The 15,899-nt window shown below is 39.0% G+C and overlaps 1 protein-coding gene and 1 long non-coding RNA gene across 5 annotated transcripts in view; one reads left to right on the plus strand and one right to left on the minus strand.

The window, feature by feature from the left end:
• akap9 (A kinase (PRKA) anchor protein 9) overlaps positions 1–15,899 on the plus strand; it is a 226,267-nt gene that overhangs the window by 161,780 nt on the left and 48,588 nt on the right. For all 4 annotated transcript variants that reach the window (XM_069914357.1, XM_069914358.1, XM_069914361.1 and 1 more), the window contains 6 exons: positions 5,436–6,440; positions 6,673–6,819; positions 7,364–7,816; positions 10,279–10,339; positions 14,480–14,589; positions 15,193–15,384. In XM_069914357.1, the coding sequence (XP_069770458.1) occupies positions 5,436–6,440; positions 6,673–6,819; positions 7,364–7,816; positions 10,279–10,339; positions 14,480–14,589; positions 15,193–15,384 (1,968 nt within the window). The remainder of the gene's footprint in view (positions 1–5,435; positions 6,441–6,672; positions 6,820–7,363; positions 7,817–10,278; positions 10,340–14,479; positions 14,590–15,192; positions 15,385–15,899) is intronic.
• LOC138751717 (uncharacterized) lies at positions 9,961–12,360 on the minus strand. Its single transcript, XR_011350133.1, has 2 exons — positions 12,296–12,360; positions 9,961–10,221 (listed from the first exon to the last, which is right to left on the minus strand). It is a non-coding gene; the product is annotated as an uncharacterized lncRNA (long non-coding RNA).

Below are 15,899 nucleotides of genomic sequence, written 5' to 3' on the forward strand. Positions count from 1 at the left end.
ATGAAACCCAGTTACCCCACCAGCCCTTAATGCTTTGAAGATGTGCAGATATGAAGCTGCTCAAAAAGATGGCTGTGGAATTTGTGCGAAAAAAAAGTTCTTACATTTTTGGAAATGCAAGGGTGGTTTGCAGAATTGATATTTTTGTTCTTGTGGTATATTTAGAAAGGGAGAATTAATTACATTGTTAGTTATCATGAACGTCAGGCAGGATAGTTGAAGGAATGGTCTCAAATGATCAGAAGATGCCTATAGCGAGGAGATCAGAGAAAAGCTAACAAAAGATACAGGATGAGCATTGTGAGTGTGGAGTTTGGTGGTAAATTTGGTTTGCAGTCAAAGAGAAGTAGTGGCCCACATTCCGAGTGACAAACTTTCCTTAAATTCCTCACAGTAATTGGAAATAATTACATTGGGACCAAAAATTAAGGCAATTCTCAAACTGGAGAAAAGAAGCCAGGGTTGTTATTGGATTCTGTACTTGTTGAATGATAAACAGTGTTGAGTGATAAACAGCAGAGAGGAGTTCTCTGGTATTTGAGTCCTCCACATCTACTGAAATATGACTGAGAAGACTGCATGAGACCTAATTCTTGTGAATATATTGGCCCAAATCAGTGGAGAGTAAAAGTTTTATCAGTAACAAGACCATCACTGATGATTGAGAAAGAATGCTGAAATACATTGCATCACAGCAGAGAGGAGAGAGAGAGAGGGGAGTGAAATTCAGAAGTCTGCAGACACCGTGATTGAAGTGGAAACACAATGCTGAAGAAACTCAACAGCATACTTTATGTAGCAAAGATGAAGATACATAACCAATGTTTCGGGCCTAAGTCCTTCATCAAGGTATGAACAAAGGCAGGAGCCTGAACATAATGGTGGGGTGGGGGGAGGAAGACAGGCCCACAGGTTGAAAACTAAGGGCACAACAGCAAACTGGGATGGGGGTAGCTCTGGCGAGAAGTAGAACAGAGAGTGGTCTAGCAGAAACTGGGGAGAAGTCGATGTTAATGCCATCTGCTTGAAGAGTGCCCAGAAGGAATATTAGGTGTTGCTCCTCCCAATTTACAAGTGGTCTTGGTTTGGCAGTGCACATGGCCATGGACAGACAGGTCAGCACAGGAGTGGGGTGTAGAATTGAAATGGTTGGGCCCTGGGAGATTTTTGCCACTGATGCAGAGAGAGCAATCTCCCTGTCTCTCTGATGTAGAGAAGGCCACAACATGAGCACTAGATGCAATAGATGACTCCCACAGATTCTCAAGTGAAGTGTTGCCTCATTTGGAAAGACTGGGGCTCCAAGTGGTGGTGACGGAGGAGGTGTGGGAGCATGTCTGGCACTTCCTGCAGTCACAGGGGAAGATGCCAAGGGGGCAATTAGTAGGGAAAAGGGAATCAAGGAGGGAGTGGTTCCAAAGGAAGGCGAGAGGTGAAGATGGGTCTGGTGGTGGGATTATGTTGTAGGTGACAGAAATTGTGGAGGATAATATGTTGGATGCAGAGGCTGGTGGGATGGCAGGTAGGAGCAAGGGGAATCCTGCCTTTGTTGAATGTCAGGGTAGAGAGGGCCAAGGCAGTTGAATGGGAAATGGAGGAGATGCAGGTAAGGGCTGAGTTGATGGTGGAAGAGGGGAAAACATGTGAAGGAGGAGGACATCTCAGATAATCTGGAGTGGAAGACCTCATTTTGGGAACCAAATATAACTGAGAAGGGAGAATTGAGAGAAAGAAATGGAATCCTTCTAGGGGAATGTGAAGTTCACTCCCTACCTTCTACATTCACAAAGCCATCCTTCCCCTATTTGCTGCTGTGGCTCCCTACCTTATTCACCTATTAGCTCTTGCCTGTGGGCCTATGCTCCTCCCCATGCCCCAATACCCCCTCCCCATGCCCCAATACCCCCTCCCCATTTTATTCATGCTCCTGCTTACATTTTGCTCATTCCTTGATGACGTCCTCAAACCCAAAACACATAGATTATGTATCTTTATCTTTGCTATATTAAGTACACTGTGTGACCTGTTGAATTTCTCCTGTGTATTACTACATGTCACCACAGCACTGTAGCAAATAGAATGCGAAAGGATAAACCAAAGGAAGTTGGAAGATGCTTACTTTGAGATGAATTTTCTCCAGAGGCAACCGTGAAAGAAATTTTAGTCATGTTAGGGATAGAGGATGTGAGATTTGCAAGAAGATTACTGCTTTTGGACTTTCTTGCATGTTGACAAGATTCTGAGGGAAGATCATGATTATGAAAAATAATTTATTTAAAAAACAGATGAGGTAGTTGGAGTAAATATATCTCCACCCAGGAACTATAAGCATAGAATCAGACAAGCTGTGGCTAGAAATACCTGGTTAATTGGGTGTGCCACCCTTTTAAACTCCTCTCAAGAACAATTAAAATGCTGAATGAAAATCAAGAAAATAACAAAGAATTGACAGCTGTGGGATGTACTGATGGTATGTGGTTTTACATGAGGGACATGATAGCATACAGTGCTGTGAAATGGATAGTTGAAAGTTGCACAACACTCAGGGGACATCTGGTATGGAGTGCATGTGTGGGTGGGAAGGATCCCATGTCGAGTCCCTTGCTGGGACTCAACACCATTTACTAATTGGACCCTGGACTTCCTATCGGGTCGACAGCAGAGCGTTGAGCACCGTCATGCTGAGCACTGGTACACCTCAGGGCACCTCATGGCTGTGTGCTTAGCCCACTCCTGTTCATGCTTCTGACCCACGACTGCATCACCAGATCCAGCTCCAACAGCCATCAGGTTTGCAGATGACACAACAGAAGGTGGCCTCATCAGGAGCAAGAATGGGTTGCACTACAGAGAAGAGGGGGAAAATCTCATGAAATGACGTGGAAGTGACAACCTGAATCTCAACGTGGACAATATGAAGGAGATGATCAAGGACTTCAGCAGAACCAGAAGTGACCACCCTCCACTACACATCATCGGCTCTGTAGTGTAGAGAATGGAGAGCACCAGGTTCCTTGGAGTTCACTGAACTAGTGACCTCTCGGGAGCACTCAACATCTCCCCACTTGTCTGAAAAGCTCAGTACCCACTCCACTTCCTGAGAAGAATGAATGCGGGCAAGGTTAAGGGCTACCATTATGTCAACCTTCTCAAGGAGCTCTATCGAGAGCATCCTGGCCGGCTGCCTCACAGTGTGGTATGGTTGCTGTAGAGAAATGGAACAGAGGTCAATCCACAGGACCATTAGAGTGGCAGAAAGGATCACTGGAGTCTCCCTCCCTCCTATTGATATGATCTACTGGGATCATTGTCTGAAGAGGGTGCGCAAAATAACTGAACACCCCTTCCATCCTGCACACAGCATCTTTCAACTGCTCCTGTCAGGGAAGAGATGAAGGAGGATCAGAGCCAGCACCACCAGGCTGAGGAACAGCTTCTTCCCATGGGCAGTGAGAATGCTGAATGACCAAAGGAATTGTTCACACTAACCATCCGAGACTCTTTTGTACAAAACAACATTCATTTATTTATTTTTCTAGATAAAATACTTGTCCTGCATAATTATCATTTGTCTGTGTGGGTGCTATTTCTGGTTGTGTGTCTGCATGTTTTGTACTGAAGACCAGAGAACATGGTTTTGTAGGGTTATACTTGTACAATCAGATGACAATAAATTTGACTTGTTAAAATTTACCATGCCGAGGCACAGGATCAACATATTATTCACAATTAAGTGCATCAACAAAACTTGTACGGCAACATGATAGGGCTGCTTTCTTCAGGAATCAATTACTGCAGGGTCCTCTGTTACCACAAGAACCCCACAGTTTAGCGAGAGCCAGAGGGACATGGGGGGGGGATGGGTTATTGTTGGAAGAAACAAGCAAAAGGGTTACTCTAGTACCAGGCTACAGACAGACATGTACAGGTATTTTTTTTAATATAACCTGACCACTTAATGCCTGTCTAGTGTTTGTGAGAACAGTACAAATCAGCTTTTCCAATAGCTGCTGTACAGATAAGTCAGTTGTAGTGAGTTTAGGATTGAAAGACGGAGAAGTAAAAGAGGTTTGGATAGAGTAGTTAGGAGCAGGTTCTGCAGTGTCCACAATTAATCACTTAGATATCCCAGAGATGGACTGGCAAATCAATTCTCTTCGGCAAAAGTTGCAGAGGCTCAAAAACAAGATTATGATAATCTGGAAAATAGGGAAACATGGGGCAGAGGTGGAATTAAAACTATCCAGCGATTGCCACCATTAAAGGATCTAACTAACAAAGTTATTGATAAAGAGAACAATGACATCCGATGTTGTGATCAAGATTTTGTTTGTACAACTGTTAAAGCTAATCTGAACAGGATTTTGGTACAGGTTTTACGGACGTGATTAGAGAACTGAGATTAACTTAGTTTTATTGTTTTGATTACAAAATGGACGAGGTTAAGGTTGATTATTAAATAGGATGCTTAATTGTCTATAAGTTTAACTTGGTTAACGTTGAGTTTAAGTTTCTGTTACAACAATGGGTGCTTGTTATGATGGTAATTTGACAACAAATCTAATTCCTTTTAACAGCAAAGGGTGCACACTACTATATAGTTAATTATGTTCATGAAACTTGGGTGTCTTCACTGCTGTATTCCACAGCTCTGCACTTGATCCTGTCTTATGTTCCCTGCTATCACATTCATACAATCCACATCCCTGTTGATGAGTTAGTCCTCATTATTCTTTCCCCCACAACACTACATACCAATGAGGTTCTGAGGGAATATCACGGATATGAAGTAGAGAATTTATTTAAAAAGCAGGCAAGGCAATTGAAGTCAATGTTTGCAAGAAGACAGTTGGTGACCAAGACAAGCAAATTTGGTGGCTGTACTGGAATTGGGGCAAGAGGGATCGTGATGTTTTTGCTGGTAATGAAATGGATTTTGGAAATTATTAAAAGGGGAGATTGGCTTTGGCAGAAATTAAGGTCTAGTGACTGACAAAAGAAAAGGAAGTAGAAACAGTAGACTTTGGAGCAAGAGTCAGGTTTCCTTTCTGAAATGGAAGAGGTGGTTCAGAGAGAAGAATCAGAATATTGCCAAAGTAAGAATTAGATGTTTCCAGAGATGCTGGAATCTGGAGAGCAGTGGACAATCTGCTGGAAGAGCTTTGTGGCCCAAGTAACATCAGTGGGGGAAAAATAATTGTCAACGTTTTTGGCCTGAATCTTTCAACAGGACTGAAAGTCTCCATAATTGTTAAAATAGCTGTAAATTGAGTAACTAAAAACTGATATTTACTTATTTTTCCAATTCTGGAAATTCAATTTATTTTTAATTTTAACAATACAACACGGTAGAAAGCCCTTCCAGCTCACAAAACCCATGGTGCCCACTTACACCCAATTAACCTAAACAATAAATTTATTTATCTTTGTTATAGCTGACTGAGAAAAAGGATGAACAGATCAGGAACCTGGAAGCTCAAATAGAGTATCTTGAGAGTGACCAAGAACGTCTAAAAAAGCAAAATGAGGAAGAGATTGAGCAATTAAACGAAGTTATTGAAAAGCTACAACAGGAACTGACAAAAGTAATGCCTTTGGAATTGGTTCCTTCTGAAGAGGCAGAGAATTTGAAACTTCAGCTTGATGTGATGACGTTGGAAAAAGAGCTTCTGCAGCAACAAATGAATAAACAAAAAGAAGAGGTCACGTTCACAAAACAGAAACTTGAAGAACAAAGCAGAATGTTGGAAACTCTAGGATTGGAATTTGCAAATCTCCCAGTGGAGAAAAAGGATGATGTTCCAGAAAGTGCACAAGACACTATAAATAATATGAAGTTCAGGATCCAAGAATTGCAGTTAACACTTGAAAAGAAAGTGAATGAATTGGATTCGTGTCACCTCCAAATTCAGAACTTAAATGAACATGTTCAGACTGAAGCTAAAGTGCATGAGGAGCAAATTCTTGCTCTGGAAGAGGCTCTCAGAGAAAAAGCAGCAACAGTTCTAGTGAGTCAGGTACAGTTAAAGGCTGTTCAGCAACAAATTGGCCTCTGCTTAGAGCAACAACAAAGTCAAATTAAAGAAAGAAACCTTATTGCTGATATAAAGGAAGATTCTGTTTTGGAAGATCAATCACAGCGAGGACAAACAAAGGTGTGCCCAATAGGTTCAAAAGATAGCGATCAAATCATTCCCCATCATAAAGCAAGGACTAATATTGATCACCAAAGCAAAGAAGTAATCATGTTGAGGAAACAGGTAAATGGTTTGCAACAGCAATTAATTGATCTCCAAAAGGAACTTGAAATCGAAAAGCGAGTACTGACTACGACTCAACAAGAAGCCAATGAAAAAGAAAAGAAATTAATTAACTTGTTAGAGAAGAAAAGGTCAGGAAAAGAACAAGATAACAGGATGCAGATTTCAGAACCTGTAATTGTAAGTCAACCTCTATTTCTTGCATCTTTAAAACAATTGTGAGACAAAAGATTTGGAGCACAGCTGTCGATATATCAGTTTATTTGATAAATTGTAAAATTATTTTCCAGGTTGAGTAAAAATACATCAAGTGAGAAATTAAAAGTTCTGGAGTCAGTTTTGTTCCTAATATTATCATATTACTGATGTCAGATTGTGTATAACATTAAGAAAGATCTCTTTGGCTTTGCAGGCTGTTGATCGAGCTCCATCACTAGAAACAGCTACTGTAACTGATTTGTTTTCAGAACTAAATCAGGTCAAAGCTGAAGCTGCAGTTACCAAAGAAGAATTAAATAGTTACAGAGAACAGACTGAAAAACTCCAGGAGGACTTGCAGGTACATTCTGAAACCTAATCTTTCCGTGTCAGAACAGCTTGCTGAGCTGATGGCATATACAGTCTGCTTACTTTCATTCACCAATTTTCTTTTCTTGCCATCTATATCAGCCTGTTGATCTCTCTCTCTCTCTGTCTTTGCCATAATCCCTTCTATACCTCTGTATATGTTGGACAGGTATTGTAAATATTGTTACCTTGAATGGAAATGTGTTTATTCAGGTTGATTCATGTATTAATAATAATTATTTTTTGAGGGAAAATATTTTTAACCTACAGGTAGTTTATTAAGGAAAAAAACAGTAAGTGATAAAATTGCTCTGAATCTTTGACAACAAAGTTCAAATTTATCATCATTTCTGGCAAAAAAAGGATGCGAAGTACTCACTATTTGGGCAGCATGTATAAAGAGGGTTATGAAATTTTCACGTATGATGAGCTTTTAAGCTAAACCAAGTCCAAGATACATATGCAGTTTTAATTAAGAGATTGTTGTGAAATTAATCTTGTAAATTGAAAACCTGAATTGATTTCCTCTTTCTTAGGCAAAGGAACAAATTATAATAAATCTTCAGGAAAAGCTAAATGCTGCAATGGCGGCCTTCTGCAAAGAAGAAAAGAAAGCTGCCCATTATGAACGAGCCAAGCAAATTCCTGAAGAATGCAAAAATTTAGAAGAACCAAAAAGTTTTTTGACTCAAGAGAGGTCAAAAGGGATCCCAGCAAATTCAACTTTGCAAAATGAAATTGTTGATGGTGCCCTGACCACTTGTCAAAATGCTGAAGAGCAACCTAAGCCTTTGTTTATACCTTATACTGAGGAAATTACAAATATAAGAAATCACTGCTCTGGAAAAATTGATCAACTGCAAAAGCTACATGCTTTTGAAATGACCAAATTGGAAGAAAAACAGTCTGCTGAAATGGAAACTTTGAAAACAGATTATACAGCACGCATAAAAATGCTGACAGAAAAATATGATGCTCTCAAAGCAACGGTTAGTGTCATTTATTGCAATTTTGATCAATAGCAGTATAGATATCAGACTTTGTCCAGAGATTTTAAGCAGTTGAATTATTTTCAAGATTCCAAGATTCCTCTATTGTCATTTAATATTATAGAAATGTAATATTACATGAAATTTCCTTCTGCCTTCTATAAGGCAGACAAAGAGTTGGCATTAGTATTGCCAGGCACCCCTTATAGATTTTGTTACATCTACCACAGATAACAAATATTTTTTCTGATTAATGTTACAGAGATTTGTAGACTTCACTTTTCAAATCAAACCTGTGAATTGTTGACTTTTATTGTTTTACCATCGGCAGTTGTGTGTTTCAATTCCCCGCCCCCCCCCTCCCCCCCCCAAGTTCTGCAGTTTCCTACATAAGCATTTATGCATATGAAAGAAATAGGCTTCCTTTAAACCTCGTAACTTTTTGACCAAGCTTTGAGTCAACTGTCATAATTTCTCCTTTTCTGTCCAAATATCAAATGTTTTTTGATAATGCTTTGAAGACACAAATTCAGATAGCTTGCTATATTAAAGATGGACAATAGATGCATTTTTCCAATGCAGATGTTTGCAAGCATTTTTTTTTTCTTTTCTGCATTTGCTTTTAATCTTGTTTTGTCTTTGGTCACCCAGGAGATAAACTGTTCAGGGGAAATTAATGCAACAAGGCTTGCTGGATGGATTTTGTAGTGTTCAGTCAAGCCTGCATGGAGTAGATCTGCACTTTTTTTTACAAGTTATATTTTTGTTAGTAATGAAAGGAAAAATGGTTTCATTACCACCTTACACAGTAAGAATTTTAAACAGATTACTGTAACTAAAATAAAAATCTGGTACTTCTGCAGTGTCATCCCATCAATCTGCAACTTTAGATGCATGTTAAACTTTTTTAGTTGTTCAAGGGTCAGGGGGTGTCAGAAGGTGGTACTAAAAGCTGAACAAGATAAATGCCACTGAATCTGGACACTGTTTATGTTGGGTACACTTTATAGAATTTAAACAAAATGCTGGAAATACTCAGCAGGCATAGCCACATCTGTGGGAAGAGATATAGAGTTAACATTTCAGATGCAATGTTATAGATGTATGCAAAATTAAAGTCTGTGAAATAAAATCCTTTGAATATAATTTATTAATTACCATGCAACAGTATCAGTAATCATTGTGCTATTAGAATGTAGAGACCACTTCAAATTTTGAAACTGTTATTTATTATTTACAAATATTCTTTATGAAGTTCAACTCCAATTACCTGAGATGATCGCAACCGGGCCTATGTCAGATAAACGGATTTTTTGGAGAACTGGTCATTTTTTTTAAAACAGCCCAGTACCAACAGCAAATCACTTGCAACAGTGTTTAAACAACTACAAACAGCAAGGGAAGGCTTTTTAAGCATGAAATAATGTTTGATTCTCACCAAAAAAAATGCTGGCCGCCGCCAATCACTGATATTCCCCCCACCCCGCCGAGACGCTGCTTGTGCCAGGAGCCCGAGGTTCACGCTCATGCCCAGGAGCCTGAGGTCCACAGTGCTGTCAGCAGCCTGAAGTCCCTGATCAGTTGGACTCCAAAATATTTTCAGATATATGAAGATTTATCATTTGTTTCAGATATCCTAATTTATTGGAAATTTTTTAAAATATTTGGATAAATGAGGATTTTGGAGACTCTAATTTTGGATAATCAGATTTGTACTGTAATTGGTCCTGAGATTTCCATGTTTGGGAAATGTAGAAGCAAATAAGGGATCTGCAAGAAAATTGGCTTTTGTACTGCTACAAATAAAATTTTGTTGGTTATTACAGAAATATACAAGCAAAGACGTGATTTTTTTCGCAGGAAATTGCTCATCTCCAAAATCCACCTTAATGTTACAGTCAGTGTTTCGATCACTTGGAAAAATTTACTGTTGCAACTTAACAACCAACCACAGCTACCGTTTTACTTCTAATAGTTTCTGCGAAATGGTTCTTTTTTCATGAAAAGTTAAGATTTTGAGAAACCCTTGTGTATCCTATGTATAAAACATTTATGTTCCAGACTTGGAATGTGAATTTCTAGGGTTTAGTTGAAATTCTTGCTGTGAAATTATAGTTTCAAATTTGAACTTGATAGATTTGCTCTTTTGAAGAAAGACGTCATTTAATTTATTGTTCACTTTAGCCCACGACATTGACATTTATTTTCTCCCACCAATGCTGTTCGAGCTGTTGATTTCCTCCATCAAATTTTGTTGCTCGAAATTCCAAAATCTTTCGCGTGACTCCGATTAATTATCTTTACTCCCTTCCACATCATAGACTATTGCGCAGTGATTAAACATTTTTACCTTTCTCCTCCTTCGTCTGTTTCCATCTGCTTCATGATTTTTACATCTTCAATTTCTGAAAAAATGACAATATCAAAGTCAACCATCTTTTGTTGTCCTTTTTTTCCCTTAGGCTCACAATTGTAGATCAGAACCGTGTGCCACATTGGAACTTGGGGACAGAAGTATCAGTGGTATGTTTTATTTGTATTTATTGTATCAAACTACTTTGTTTTATTTCATACTCCCTGAAAACATAAAGCTTAAGAGTGCTTTGTGCCTTTTTTTAAAAAAATGTGCATTTGTACTGTCTTGCTCGAAAGATGAAAGCAATTTTTTCTAACTGAGATGGGTTCATGAGAGTTACCCAAGAAGAAATGTGTAGCAGGTTGACTTTATCAACCTAATCAGTAATCCCCATATATCATTGAGGGGTTAACTTGTTCAGATATTCCAGAAATATTAGGGGCTTCCATCTTCAACCACGATACAACTCTTGCGCCTTTTCTGATGATTTGTTTTAATTCTCAAAATTACAAGCAGAAGGAGGTCAAAGGAGTGAGGTAAACTCTGACACCGCCTAGTCACAGTAAATATTCTCATTTTCACCAGGTGTAGGGAACAACTTTTCAAAACTAGATATCTGTCTAAAATAGATCTGTGCAGCTTTGTAAGATCTGATCTAATTTATGTGTAAGCATGAGATAAAAATGTCATTTTTTTAATGTTAATCCTGAGTTCTCAATGAGGACATCAGAGATATTGCATTTGTTTAACAAAATATTTTGCACTTTGTGTTCAGTATAAATCTTTCCTAATCCTTGTGTTGATCAGAAGTATTTGCTTGCCTGCTCTTCCTGTTGCAACATTATTTAAATAAATTAATTTCCCAAGGCTGAACGATTTAAAAATGTTTGTTTGCAAAAAATTGCATATCTTATTACATATTCCCTCCTGTGATGCTGCCTGATATGCTGAGTTCTTCCAGAAGCTTGTTTTTGCTCAAGATTCTAGCATCTGATTTTTGTGTCCCCAATGTCACATTAGAAGGCCATACAATTTCTGGAGGCTATTTGATCATATTTGGGTCAGTTCCATTGAGCTGCTCTTGCATAAGTGTATTGTCCAGGTTTGCAAGGTCACAGGGAAGCAGCCAGGGAATTCAACTAACTCAGTTGTTTCTTCAAAATAGTGTGTGTGGATCAATTTGCTGAAAGGCCCTCTGACTGCAATGATTTTTTTTTCATTCAAGCCTCAGCAGTTCATTCAGAAAAGATTCAAAAATGTCCATTCCTCTTTGTGAACTTCCCCAGTTCATCTTTAAAGTCCTAGCCTTTATTTTAAAGTTATATACCTTATTTTGGAGTAAAGGAACTGGTTTTCCCTTCAACCCTCTTTTAATTATCCATAACTATTATATAATCCCTTAATCTTCTATATACAAGTCTAAGCAATCTTACCTCAAAGTTGACCTTTTATCTCCAGTGTCTATTCAGTTTGTTATCCATCCACAAGTATTTAGTTTTTTTTTAAATGATCCCACTTCTACACTTCTAGGTTTCTTACGATATACTTTAAACTCTGATTTATTTTTCTCAAATGGCTCCACAATTCCTCACTTTGAACTTCACGTGTTGCAGCTTTGTCCACTTATTAGATGTTCTTTGATAATTTTCTGGTCCTATCTGTGCTATTTACAATATCAACATCAAACTTGAATACAGTTCTTTATTTCTCCTAAGTTATTGATAATAAAAAGTTAAAGCATTAACGCATTTTCCCTATTGACACCCAAGCATCTTCTCAAATATGCTTTATTGCACAGCTGTGTCAACAGATTGGCTTAAATTCATCCTTTCATTGGCCTTGCATTAAATCTTATCAAAAGCTTAAGTTTAAAAAATAGTTGGAAATATTAAGTGTACAGAAGGAGAAACAGAGTTTCAAATTGATTACTTTTTATCAGAACTCAGAAAAGTTAAAAATGTTTATATTATGGCATATTTAATTGGAAGAGGTACACGTAATAAGTAGACCTTTTCACACCACATGTAAAATGGAGAATCCCCGGAAATTTCCCAGGAACCCTCCCGTGAACCTGCAGTGTGAAAATGTCGGCCCTGGAATTTTAAACGGGTCCATGGCCCTACCTCGCCCAGTCCACCCTCCTCTCCCTTTGGTGTGAAGAGCCAAATGGCCAAGCTGGGAGGCTTTGTGACATCAGCGCTTGCATGCTGCATCACATGGGCAATTAAAATGAACAGATATTTACAGCCTGACAACAGCAGGCCGCTTTAGCATGTCACAGTGGCAGCACAATGCGGGATGAATGGCCGTCTTCATTAGCCATAATTCCTCGCGCAGCTGTATTTCCCAGAGCATTCCAGCTGTGTGAGGGATTATAGGAAATGAAGTTGGCTATTCATCCCACATTGTGCCACTGTTATGATATGCCAAAGTGGTCCCGAAACATGGTGGGGTGGGTGGGCGAGCGACCAATGGACGGCTGGTGTGTGGTGTGGAGAGGGAGGGAGTGGGCGAGCAACAGAGGGCCAGTGTTGGGGGGGGGTGAGGGGGCGGGCGGCAAGTGACTGACGACAGGGGGGATCTTGCTTGCACCCCTGTGAGTGCGTAACGCATCATTATTTGGGGGCAGGACTCCCCCTAAATTGCCAGGTAGGGCAAATTCCCAGGAATTTGGACCATGGTGTGAAAGGCCCAGAAGGTCCTGAGTTTCTGGGAATTTCTCTTGAATAAAGTAGGGTCACTGCTCGCCTGCAGTGTAAAAATGCCTAATGCTTCACGTAGAAAGAGTGGCAGTGGAGCCATAGGCAGAGCTGCTACCTTATAGCTTCAGTGGCTCAGTTTTGTACCAGCCTCCAATTTCAATGTTCTGCCTGTGGTTTCCTCACACACCCAAAAGATGCACTGGTTGTTAGATTACTTTGCTACTGAAAGTGACCCCTTGTGCAGGTGTATGGCAGGTAGATTTAATAGGGCCTGTGAGAGAGAGGAGGTCACAGGGAAACAAGTGGTGGAATGAGGTTGCTAGGAATACTCATCCATACCATGAGAAATGAATTGAGTGCTTCCATCACAACCAAGAAGGGCCCAACCATACCCATCAGTGAACAGTCCACTCATGATGATGTCTTCTTTATCTGGGGAAACAGATTAGATAAATACCACACCTTTCAGTCTGCAAACCTGACCCTAAGGTGCCTGTCTTTTTACTCCATCCTTCTGTAACTATAACTGTTTAAGGGAAGTTCAAACAAAGATCAGACAGCAGTGCCTTCAATTTCTGATTGTACAGTCTAGACTCAACATTGAGTGTAACAATTTCAGATAATCTACCATTTCAGTTTTTGTATTTCTCACGTCAAGCAGTCCCCCCCACCCCCATCCTTGCAATTACAGTTTTTCTTTATCCAGTTTTGCTTTTTTTTTAAACCTCCCAGAGAAGTGCTTGTTTTCTTTCTACCAGACTATGCCACCTCCCTCAGCTGGCTTCATTACTTGTCAGACATCTCCTGGTCTCTGCTCTCCACCTTTAACACCCTCTCTGACTGACACCTAAACTCATTTATTTTTACTTTTCCTAGTTCTGACGAAGGATCATCTAAATAATTGTTCATAGATGTAGCCAAATCTACCCACTGCAAATCTCTTAAAATATTCAATGAATATTTTTAGTTGGAACTTCATACTCACAAGTTAATGTGGCCTTGAGCTGGTTCACTTTAAAACAGAGGTTCTCGACCTTTTTCTTTCCACTCACATAGCACTTTAAGTAATCCCTATGCCACAAATGCTCAGTGATTAGTAAGGGATTGCTTAAGGTGGTATGTGAGAGGGAAGGGAAGGTTGAGAACCACTGTTCTAGACCCAATTGTTAGTGAAATATTTTGTTTGAGAAGAATTGTCCATTTCCTTTGGCATTCAGCCACAAATGAGCCTGCAGCTGACGTGGACATCATCCCTCCATTAATCTTCGTCCGCGAAGCCAAGCCAAAGAAAAAGAAAAGAAAGATAAACATGGTTTAGACAATTAGCTATGATTAAAACAGAGGTTTTCAAACTTTTTCTTTCCACCCACATACCACCTTAAGCAATTCCTTATGAATCAGAGAGCACCTATGACATAGGGAATTCTTAAACTGGTATGTGAGTGGAAAGAAAAAGGTTGAGAACCACTGCTTTAAAACATCTATCCCCAATGAAAGATTTCTGTAATTTCTTCACAATGGATGTGGACACGGATCATTGGATATGTATATTTCAGCTGGTTTCCAGGTAGCATCTCTAATAGGAATTTGGTTTAATTTCTACAGGGCAAGAGTATACAACCATGCCGGGAGCAACCAGAGAACAGAGCAGTGTGACTCAAACAGTTCAGTCAAATTTTGAACAAGGTACAGAGATTCTTCCTGACAAAATCAAGGTGAGCTAATATTCTGGGTCACTCAGAGAAGCTATAATGGAGACAGGGAATATTGTTGCACTGGGATAATGCAAAGGAGATGAAACAGAAAATGGTGGAAATTCCCAGAGGCCAGCCATTGTTAGTGGAGAGGGGAACATAATTAAACATTTCAGTGCATTTGGTGGTAGAACTCATGAAAAGTTATTAACCTGAAATGTTAACTGTTTCTATCCATTGATGTGGTCTGACCTGTTGAGCATTTCTTGTTTTTGTTTCAGATTTCCATTGAGTAATATTTTACATTTTATGTTAATCTTCCAGAATCTTCTAGAACATAGAACATTACAGCATAATACACGTCCTTTAGCCCATGATGTTAAACCTATTTCACAACAATCTAATTTTTTTTTCCCCCCACTTTACTCCATAACTCTCTTTTTCTTACAAATCTATCTGATTGTGTGTTATGGCATTATCAGGTTAAAGTCAAAGGAAATTTATTCCTTAGCTAAATTAGAATATTAGATGAAAGTGGAAAAGTGCCCAATTTTCTTCTGACTTATCTTATTTTGATAAATTACATTTTTTTTTGTAAAATCAGTTGTTTTTACTTTATTGCAGTCTTTACTTCATGAGGTACATCAAGAGGGTATGCAGGTGTTGTCGCTTTCTGAATCACCATACCTGGAAGGACAACAACAACCTTCAGAACATAACCCAGACTATTGGCTCAAGGAAAGGCAGGGACTTCTGGAAGTTGTGCAGTCACTCAAAGATGTCCTTTCCAAAATTCAGGGTACTGGGGAAGCAAAGGTAAGAACACAGTGTGTTAATTAGTCTTCATATTCTCGTAGAAGTTCAAAGTTCAGATTTATTGTCAGAGGACATACATGACATCAAATACAACCCTGAGATTCTTTTCCTGTGGGCCAGGCAGAAGTTCTTCCTAATGTGAGTGTAAACTAGTCTCAAAATAAAGAAACATACAAAAGAGAGAAATTTAAACAAAGAAATGTAAACAAACTACAATACAGAAAAAATGAATATTCAGTGATCTATAATGTGCAAAATAAGAGTTCGTAAATGAGTTTCCGATTAAGTTTGTTGATTTTAGAATTGTTGAATCATGAAATTGGACAACATGGAAACAGGCCCTTACATCCGATCATGATACCTATCTACATTAATTCCATTTGCCTCCATTTATCCCTCTTCACCTTACCTATCCAAGTACCTGTCGAAATTCTAGCAGCTCATTTAAAATGACTGGCATGCTCTGTGGGAAAATCTCGCTCCTCAGATCTCCTTTAAATCTATATTCTCTAATT

The sequence above is a fragment of the Narcine bancroftii genome, chromosome 1, assembly GCF_036971445.1.
Source record: "Narcine bancroftii isolate sNarBan1 chromosome 1, sNarBan1.hap1, whole genome shotgun sequence".
NCBI classification, from domain to species: Eukaryota; Metazoa; Chordata; class Chondrichthyes; order Torpediniformes; family Narcinidae; genus Narcine; species Narcine bancroftii.